Source organism: Tupaia chinensis, unplaced genomic scaffold (assembly GCF_000334495.1).
Source record: "Tupaia chinensis unplaced genomic scaffold, TupChi_1.0 Scaffold000317_1, whole genome shotgun sequence".
NCBI lineage: Eukaryota > Metazoa > Chordata > Mammalia > Scandentia > Tupaiidae > Tupaia > Tupaia belangeri.
The window spans coordinates 1,671,254-1,681,675 of NW_006159810.1; the positions used below are offsets into that span (position 1 = coordinate 1,671,254).

Consider the following 10,422-nt stretch of genomic DNA (forward strand, 5'->3'; position numbering starts at 1 on the left):
CGGGTATGGGGAAAGTCATGATGCATTTTTACGTAGAAAAACATAAAAAAAAGTCATGCCTTTCCCAAAGACCTAACACATTTTGTGATGTTCAGAAAGTGTCTGGCTTTTGATGGTAGAGTTTCTGTTACACTATCTGATAAAACCTGGTATTTAAAATTTGCTAAATGCCGTGACGAAGAGTCATTCTATGCATTGTCAATTTCATATGGTAAAATCCCATGGCCCGTGAGACTGGCATAACCAGGATGAGGACAAACTCACTTCTGTAGGCTCTGCAGTACTTAGCTTGATGCCCTCTACACAGCAGGCAGGCACTCGGTAAATATTTGATGAACAGAACTAACCATCATAGCCAGAACTCAAGGCTCTGTAATTACAAAACATAACTGAGACCAAATTTTAGCCTTTTTTTTTTAAAGGCAGAACATTATACCACATTTGTAACATTTTAATGGACTTTTAAATGAGACCTTTAATTCAGCAAACAACTAAACTATGCACAAACATAATTTAGTATCAAATTTAAAAATCCATCAGAAAAATAGAGACATCTTGGAAAATGCTTAGAAAACTCGATTTTATTCATAGTATATACACCACAAAACAGACACTTTTCATTATTTTGCTTACTTCAGAATTTAGTATTTGCTTGTTTTTCAATTGATGTTTTGTTTTTTTTATGCCAGATACTGAATTTTAACCTATTTTCTTCCCTGATAATATCCGCAGGCTGACCAACTACATGATATAATTATGGTTTCAGCATTTAAATTTAAAGACTATGGCTCAGTGTGTAAAAAATAAATAAAAGAGAACATTATTAGGAAAGAAATAAAAACACATTCACCACATGATAAAATCACTTCTTAAAAATCAATAAGTGGAGTGTGCGTTATTTCACTTAACCTACTCGGAAGTTCTATAATACTAATATACAAATAAAATAGAACCCACAGCCTGGAATGATTACAGTGGCAATCAACAATGAACTGTTAGTGGACAATATAAATAAAGATGAATGAAGAACAAATTAAAAGAAGCTTGTCTTTAGCTTAATCGTTGGTGCGGAATGTGTGGTGGGGGCTGGCTGCCTGGCAGCTGCTTTTGCTTTGCTCGCCTGGCTTGCGCGAACAGCAGTCTCGAGGCGTACTTTCAACTCGGGAGCAGCCCCCATTACGGTCTTGAAAGCATGTGGGTACAGAGGTCCAATGTGCATTAAGTTCTGGAGTGCAAACTCATGAAGATCCTTGGAAGCTGAATTTGCTGAGGCAAAAGAATTTTCATCCAGCAGGTAAGAGATCAGAGTGGGAACTAAAAGAGCAAGTAGCTGGACTCCTGCAAGCAACAAAGGTGAGTTATGACAAATAACCACACACCTGAGGAAACAATACACTTTAATTTAAAAACTAGGTAGTTGGGCCAGCAAGTAGCATGGTGGTTAAGGTGCTGGACTCCAACATGGCTGACCATGGTTCAAGTCCTGGACCTGGTGGCTTGCTTTCTCACTTTCCCTTTCTCTCTCTGTCTCTCTAGGGTCAAATTAAAAAATAATAACAAACTGAATTAAATAAATAGATAAATAAATAAAAAACTAGACAGTTGCCACAGGATGACTGGATTATGCTAAGATATAAATAAACCTTCACAACGTATTTCAGACTTCAATGATAACTCATAGTTAAGATTAAATATTTGTTATATGACCAAGTTATGTTCAGTTTGGAAACCAGGTTTGTTAAACTGTGTATGTTGGACCAGCAGTAGCGTGGTGTGTAAGGTAGCAGATCCCACATGACCAACATGCAGTTTGACTCCCAGACATGGGAACATAAGAAACACATCGGAAGTGTGTACAAGTATGCCTAAAATCCCAAAAGGAGAAATGAAAGAAAGGGGACTGTAGCAAGACCATCCCCCATGGGGCAGGGGCATCTCACTTCTCTCCTCTGCCTCCTCTCTCTCTCTTTCTTGTTCACATGCCCCCTAGCAAATGAAAAGAAAGGTACATTTTACAATTTATATTAATTGATCAAAGAAAAATACTGGCCAATGGTACCAGCAAATGGCCTAATATTTATGTCACTGGACTCCCACATGACCAACCACAGTTCAAGTCCCGGACCAGAGGCTTGACACTCATGCTGTGCACATGAATATGTGTGCCCAAAATCCTGAAAGGAGAATAGAGGAGAAAGGATTGCAGTCTGGCCATCCCCCTTGGGGTGGGGGGGATTTCTTGATTTCTGTCTCTCTGTTTCTGTCTCTCTGGCAAGCACATGCAACCTATAGCAAAAAAATCTCTCTTAAAAAAAGAATGAAAGAAAGAAAGAAAGACAAGACTAGCCAAAAAGTTAAAAAAGAATAAAGTGTGTTACAATTGCTGATAGAATACATTTTGAGAGTATTAATATTTAAGATTATTCTAGAATCAGTTGGAGTGGGGACAGAAACTTGAACAGCATCATTTACCATTATTTTTTTATGGTCATCTTATTCATGAAGGAAAGTGTGTGCATAAGAAATAGAGAGAGAAAGGCGCACCCTCAACAGGGTTTCATCTGTCCTCGACCCCCTTTCCCTGACCCTGCAGCTTGTCAGGATCTTAGAATATGCATGCATACACCCTGCAAGTTTTCGAATCAACCTCGGGATTCTAACTTGTAGTTGGACATGTGACTTCCCATAATGCAGTTCAGTTGGCTACTGATGTGCTGCTGGGTTGGACTTATTCACTATTATTTAACTAAAATTAGGTAGTTCTTTCTTTTTAGAATAGAAATGCAAAAACTCTTCTCTCATTTTATCATCTCCTAAAACCCACAGTAAAGAGAATTTCATCAAAAATTAGGGAATACAGAAATGAATATATAAACCTTATATATTCCCTTATGTATATTTAAACCTTAGGGTTAAAAAGTAAAAACCCATATCTGGCTCGCAAAAATTCAAAATAAAAAAGATTTATTGGAAGACTTAATCTCTGCAGCTGGTCTCTTTTCCGCTCTTTTCTTTAGATTATTTTTTCTTTATTCATGATAGTGTGTGGGTGCATGCACCTGAGAATGACAGTGGGAGTGGGAGGTGGGGGGACGGGACGGGAGAGACAAGCACCTTCCACAGGGCCTGGCCATGCACGAACCCCTTCCTCCAGCTCTTCAGTCTGTCAGCTCTTGGGTACTCACGTGCACGTTCAGCGTGTTTCAGGCCGACTGGCCAGGGATTCAAGCTGTGCTCCAATGCGGGATCCAGCTTCTGCTGAGCAGCACGTTACTACTGCGTCAGAGTCGGCCCCTCTTTCCCTAGTTGTGTCTTTCCATATTAACTCCATCTTGGCATATATGTTTCATTAAAGTTGTTATTTCTCTAAATAATTATTTTATATGTAATCATGTCTCTCTGTGTATAAAATCTCATATAATCTACATGGAAAATAATGCTTTTTACACCTTAATTTTTGTAGAATAACAACGGACAGGATTAAATTTGAGGCCATAAGGGAGTAGGAAGCACCTGATACGGGATGTGGAATATAACACTTGCCAAAGAGTGTGATGATCATCAGAGAAGCCTTTTTGGAACACCAATCCCACCCTGGACCTGTACTTCCTGGACTTTCCCTGCTGGAGTTTTTCTTCACAGTACCTATCAATAGCTACATCTCTGTTAATTATATCTACATTAAAAATCGACACAGCTGGTACCAGCCGATGGCATAAGGGTTACATCACTGGACTCCCACACAGTCGATCGGGGTTCAAGTCTTGGCCCCGACACCTTAAAACTCACGCCAGGCAGGGCAGTGATATGGCTAAATGTACCAAGAAGGTCGGCATCGTTGGTAAATTTGGAACCCGATATGGTACCTCCCTCCGGAAAATGGTGAAGAAAATTGAAATCAGCCAACATGCCAAGTATACTTGCTCCTTCTGTGGCAAAATTAAGATGAAGAGACGGGCTGTGGGGATCTGGCACTGTGGTTCCTGCATGAAAACGGTAGCTGGTGGTGCCTGAACCTACAACACCACTTCAGCTGTCACAGTGAAGTCTGCCATCAGAAGACTGAAGGAATTGAAAGACCAGTAGAAGCTCCATAGACATTTGGAATATCAGTAGCCTACAATAAAAGTATTAATTTATGTAAAACAAAAAAACAAAACAGCTCACGCTGGGCACATGTACACGCATGCCCAAGATCCCAAGAGTAGAATGGAGAAGAACTGTGGTTGGCCATCCCTCCTAGGGGGTGATTTCTCACTTTCTGTCTCTCTGTCTCTCACTGTTTTTCTGGCTAGTGCATGCACCCTATAGCAAAAATCTTTAAAAACAAAAAAATCAATATAGTTATATCCATTTTGATCTCTATATAAAATTGTATAGGCATAGCTGTGGTGGAGTGGGCTGGTTGATGCTACTCCCGAGCAGGCTGAGGAGACATGGGAAGCCTAGGTTCAATACCTGGCTCATCCTAAAAGAGCTGAGCAGGGTGAGGTATGCCTGTAGTCCCAGCTACTTGGGAGGCTGAAGTAGGAGGATAAGGACATAGCAGGACTCTGGGGTAAAAATAATCTTTGTGTGTGTGTGTGTGTGTGTGTGTGTGTGTGTGTGTGTGTGTATTAAGTAAAACAGATATAGATATAGCTATGGAGGAGGACTGTTTATTGTCTATGTTTTACCACCAGAATAGAAGCTTCATAAGAGCAGGAAACTTTGCATGTTTTATTTCATGCTGTATCCTCAATGCCCAGAACACTACCTATTACACAGTAGGCATTCATAACTATGTTTTAAATGAATAAACACACACAACTCTTTCTCTTGGAAATACCTCAGAAATTTTCCATTAATTGGTTTCTTTTCCATGTACAATTTTCAGAAGAAAAATTTAATAAGCTAATATATATTTAAAGTTTTATTTATTGTTACTACTTAAAAAAAACACTTTTTCTATAAAGCATGTGCACTCACCAGAGAGAGACAGAAAGTGAGAGGGGAAAAATGAGAGTCCAGTGCTTTAACCACCACACCAACTGCTGGTCCCCAAGTTTAAATTTTTAAAGTCCCAACTAAATCCTATCTACTAAATTTAACTAAATTTACATCATATGGAATGATAGTAGTACTATATAGTAATAAGAACTAACATGCATAATGAAAATGCAAAGAAATACAAGATAATCTTCTGCATATTCATTTACTAAAACAGAAGAGTTTTTCAATAGCAGGTTGAAAATTAAGGTTTTAACAGTTTTAAAATATAATTAATTGGAAAATGCAAATTATAAATAACTCAAGAATCTACCAAGTATCCAGACATGTGCAAAGCACTGGAGAAAATACATTATATAATTCCTCTCTATCTAATGCTTTCATTACCTACTTGAAAACTGTAGATAGCACATACAACAATTAGAGAACCAAGTGCTAAAAATATGGTTAGCATTTGCATGCAGAGTTCATCAAGAGTCTCATGAAGCTAAGGAATACTTTGAGACTTTATAGTTTTAGTGATTATTTTAAAATCACAAGGCAGTTAAATAAGATATAGTTGGCAAAAACTACTAAAGAAATACTATGAAAGGTCAGATCAGAGTGGGCTAACATCTCTTGAAGGTTTAATAGATATGTATAAAAAAAAAAAAAAAAGAAGAAAACATCTGAGGAAAGTAGAAACAAAGTCTAGCCAGTGAAATACCAGGGTGAAAAAATGGGTCTGGTAGGGACTAAATGTTCATTAATGATCAAAGATTTTTTGTTTTGTTTTAAATTTATCAAACTTGATGTAAGAAGTAAGCATAAACATGTGCCCATCAAATGACTATCCTATATCATATATCATTCATTTGATGGTTCCTCTCTCTTTTTTTTTAAGAGGTTTTTGCCTTAGGGTATGTGTGCTCACCAGAGAGACAAAGAGAGACAGTGAGAGGGAAAGTGAGAAATCACCCCCCAGGAGGGATGGCCACGCAGTAATCCCTTCTCCTCCATTCTCCTCCTGAGATCTTAGGCATTCATGCACACGCCCACACACAGTGGGAGTTTCAAGTCACTGGGTCCAGGACTCGCACTGTGGTCAGCCATGTGGGAGTCGAGTGTCATAACTGCTATGCCATCTGCTGGCTCCTTATGGTTCCTTTCAATGAATGGTATCGTATTTCAATAATAGAACTCAGATTTTTATAAAAAAAGGATTATTTAATTTTATTGATCATTATTATTATTACTTTAATTTGCTACAGGGCACATGCACTCACCAGAGAGTGGGAGGGAAGAGAGAGGGAGAAAGTTGCCAGGTCTGGGACTTGAACTGTAGTCAGCCATGTGGGAGTCTAGTGCCTCAACTACCATGCTACCTACTGGCCCCAACAGGACTCATATTTACCTTTGGTTTTTACATAGCATTGAGGCTTAGATACCATTCTGATTTGTTAAGTTTATTTTATTTTTAGAGAGAGAGATTTTTGCTATAGGGAGTGTGCACACGCCTGAAAGACAATGAGAAACAGAGAGACAAAGAGCAAGAAATCACCCCCCCGAGGGGATGGCCTGCTGCAATCCTTTCTCTTCCACCCTCCTCTTGGGACTTTGGACACACACACACACACACACGTGCCCAGTGTGAGTTTTAAGTCAGGTCCTGGACTCGAACCGTGGTCGTCTATGTGGGAGTCTAGCAATTTAACCATTATGCCATCTGCTGGTCACCTTTTTTAAATTTTATTTTTACTTATATTTAGTCCATGAGCAAAAGAGAGAGAGAGAGAGAGAGTACGGCATCACCATCCCTGCTGGGGTGACTTCTCGCTTACTGTCTCTCTCTGTCTTTCTGGCAAGTGCACGCGCCCTATAGCAAAAACCTCTCAAAGGAAAAAGAAAAAAGAAAGCAAACAGGCAAAAAAACCTATTACTAATTTCAACCAAATTAATCAACTTCTCCAAAACAGTCCTTTCTTTCTAACTTTCAGAGACAGAGAGTGGGAAAGTGAGATATCACCCTCCTAGGGGGATCAACATGTTGCAATCCCTTCTCCTCCATTCTCCTCTTGGGATTTTGGGCACACATGTACAAATGTCCGGCATGATTTTTCAAGCCTCTGGATCAGAGACTCAAGCCGTGGTTGGTCATGTTGGAATCTAGCACCTTAACCTGCTATCTTTCCCCAACTACTGGCTTTTTATTAGAAAATACTTACTGTTTTGTTCTTCACCGAGAGCAACCAATGTTTCAAGAACTTTGATTCCTTCTTGAACAGCTAAAAGTTCTGTGCTGCTGGCAGGTCTGTTTCTTTCAACAGCTTTTAGTTTTTCAACCACTATTGGAGCTAATGAATGGATATAGGGAGTTGAAAGGGCACGATTGGAATGTTGGAAGACTGAGAGAAGAAGCTGGTAACATTTGGCTTGAACCTATAAAAGAAAGTAGTAATCAATTAACATGTGTGGTAGTGACTTGCTTTGCAGTCACACTGCATCTTTTTTTTTTAAAAAGAATTATTTAATTTAATTTTATTATTATTATTTTTTTGATTTGGACAGAGAGAGACAGAACGTGAGAAGCATGTCACCAGGCCTGAGACTTAAACCATGGTCAGCTATGGGGGAGTACAGAGCCTCAATCACAATGCCACCTGTTGGCCCCAACCCTGCATTTTATATGTACAAAAAAGAATAATACTGCAGGATGAAACTAGAAATGGCAATTTCTACTGAGGGAAATGAAATAGAACAGTGAAACTTTCAATAAGCTAACTAAAAAAAAAAACTAAATCGAAAGAAATTACAAAATACTATTGCTTATATATTAGTTACCAAATCACCACCATGCTTACATAATTTGTATATAATTTCTACAGTATGAAACAAATGAGAAATCTCAATAGTTAAAATTCTTCCTTTCAGAACCAGCAGATGGCATAATGGCTATGTTGCTGGACGGCCATGTAGTCGACTACGGTTTGAATCGCGAACCTGGTAGCTTAAACTCATGTCAGGCACGTGTGCGTGTGTGCCCAAGATCCTGAGAGAAGAATGGAGGAGAAGGGATTGTGGCATGGCCATCCCCCATGGGGGGTGATTTCTTGCTTTCTGTCTCTCTCTGTCTTTCTGGTGAGTGCATGTGCCCTATGGCAAAAACTTCTCAAAAAAAAACAAAAAAAAATTCTTCCTTTCCTGTACAACTGTCCCTCCCCCACCTTTCTAAAAACGAATTATTTATTTTTATTTATTATTATTTTAAACATTTGACCAGAGAGAGAGAAAGGGAAAGGGAGAAATCAAGCCTCCAGGTTAAGGACTTGATTCAGTTGGCCATGTGGGAGTCTAGCACCTTAACCACTATGCCACTTGCCAGCCCCATCTTTCCCTTTTTAACCTAATAAATTTAATAAAGAAGGCTAACATTTGAAACATCTGAAATAAAACTATAAGAATACATTGCTGGGCTATCTGATGGTGTGGTGGTTAAGGTGACTGGATCTCACATGGCAGAGTGCATGGTTTGAGTCTTGGACTTACAGGCTTGAAAATCATGCCGTGTGCAAATATCCCTAAAAATCCCAAGGAAAGAATGGAGAAGTGATTATGACATGCCATCTCTGTGGGCAAGATGCTTTTTTACTCTCTCCCTCTTTTTGTCTCTTTCCTCCAGCAAATGCACATACCCTCAAGCAAATTTTTAAAAATGAATGAAAAAGAAAAAGAAAAAAACACATTGCTAAAATACCTCAAAAACCTACTTGACCCTAGAAATGACTACTTATACCAGTTGAGGTTTTTCAGATCTAAAAAAGTGAAGTCTCATTGCCTTTTACTTTAGATTAGACTTTATATTAATATAACTTAAAAAAAAAGGAAGGAAGAAAGAATGGCCCATTGATATATGTGACAAATAGTAGAAAAGAACTGTTTCAGTGCTTTGGTAGAACACAAAGTTGCCGAACCTTGCTGAACATCAGAATACCTGAGGAACATTTAAAAAATACAGATCTCTGAGCTATGAATCTGAGGGCCGAGTCAGGAAGATAGTAGAAGCACCTGGCAATGTTTCCAAGGTGCTATTTTCCCCTAACAGAAAGCAGATTTGACGATCACTAGTGTAGACTTTAGATATTGTAAAATAGTAAAACTTATTTTTCAGACAAACTAGTTCCCAATAGATTGATTAAAACATAATAATGTACATTTATCCTTTCATGTAGTTCGTGTCATTAAATAATGGAAAAACACTCACAGACTCAGGTAGGTTTCACCAATAGGGCCCAGGGTCAATTTAGTCAAACAATTCAGATCTCAGAGAATTTATGCATGTATGAATAAACATACATGTGTCTCTGTTAGTGTTTAAACCCAGTAATCTTTTCCAGTTTTTTCTATTAAGAACTATATTGCAATACTTAGATTTTCATTATAGGTATCACAGAGTTTAATGAATCAATCTGACATTTTCTTGATAAGCTGCAATGTTTATCTCTGTTGAATTAAGTGTGACTTACCCATGGGTCACATGAATTTAATGCGTTTTTAAATCTGTTCATGCAGCCATTCTGTAATGACTGGACTCCTATTATTTCACTACTAGCAGACCACAGGAAGAGTGCAATTGCTGTTAGCATGCTTACTTCATCAGGTGTTGGCACAGAATCATCTGAAAATGAAAGTAAAAGGAATATGCTACTTATGACATGTTCTGAAATTTCAGTTATTTTTTTTCTTTCTTTCTTTTTATGTTTTGCCACAGGGTATTTGCACTCACCAGAGAGAGACAGAGACAGAGAGAAGAAAGTGAGAAATCACCCCCAGAGGGGATGGCCAGGCCACCATTCGTTCTCCTACACTCTCCTCCTGGGATGTTCAGCATACAAGCACACGTGCCCCGTGTGAGTTTCAAGCCTCCAGGTCCGGGACTCATTCATGGCCAGCCATGGGGGACTGTAGTACAATAACCACCATGCCACCTGCAGGCCCCTGAAATTTCCATTTTTTTTTCTTTTGTCGAGAGATTTTCGCTATAGAGCATGTGCGCTTGCCAGAGCCAGAGAGAGCAAGTGAGAAATCACCCCCCAGGAGGGATGGCCATGCCATAATCCCTTCTCCTCCATTCTCATCTCAGGATTTTGGGCATGCAAGCACACATGCCCAGGGTGAGGTTAAAGCTTCCAGGTCCGAAACCGAACCATGGTTGGCCATGTGGGAGTCCAGTGCTTCAACAACTATGCCACCTGCTAGCCCTGAAATTTTGATTTTTAACAACTCTTTCTAGGGAACCAGCAGTTAGCATAATGGCTATGTCGCTGGACTCCCACGTAGATGACTGAGGTTTGTGTCCTGGACCCGGTGACTTAGAACTCACACTGGGTGCGTGTGCGTGCATGCCCAAGATCCTGAGAGGAGAATGGAGGAGAAAGGATTGCGGCGTGGCCATCC

At 39.3% G+C, this 10,422-nt stretch overlaps 1 protein-coding gene and 1 pseudogene across 2 annotated transcripts in view; one reads left to right on the forward strand and one right to left on the reverse strand.

Annotated features, from left to right (window-relative positions):
- Positions 1-983: 983 nt before the first annotated feature.
- HEATR5B (HEAT repeat containing 5B) overlaps positions 984-10,422 on the reverse strand; it is a 109,406-nt gene continuing 99,967 nt past the window's right edge. For both annotated transcript variants that reach the window (XM_014588914.2, XM_014588915.2), the window contains exons 35-37: positions 9,492-9,643; positions 7,194-7,407; positions 984-1,338 (exon numbers count right to left, since the gene is read on the reverse strand). In XM_014588914.2, coding sequence (XP_014444400.1) covers positions 1,034-1,338; positions 7,194-7,407; positions 9,492-9,643 — 671 coding nt within the window. In that variant the 3' untranslated portion in view covers positions 984-1,033. The remainder of the gene's footprint in view (positions 1,339-7,193; positions 7,408-9,491; positions 9,644-10,422) is intronic.
- On the forward strand, positions 2,354-4,114 carry LOC114008291 (putative 60S ribosomal protein L37a; annotated as a pseudogene).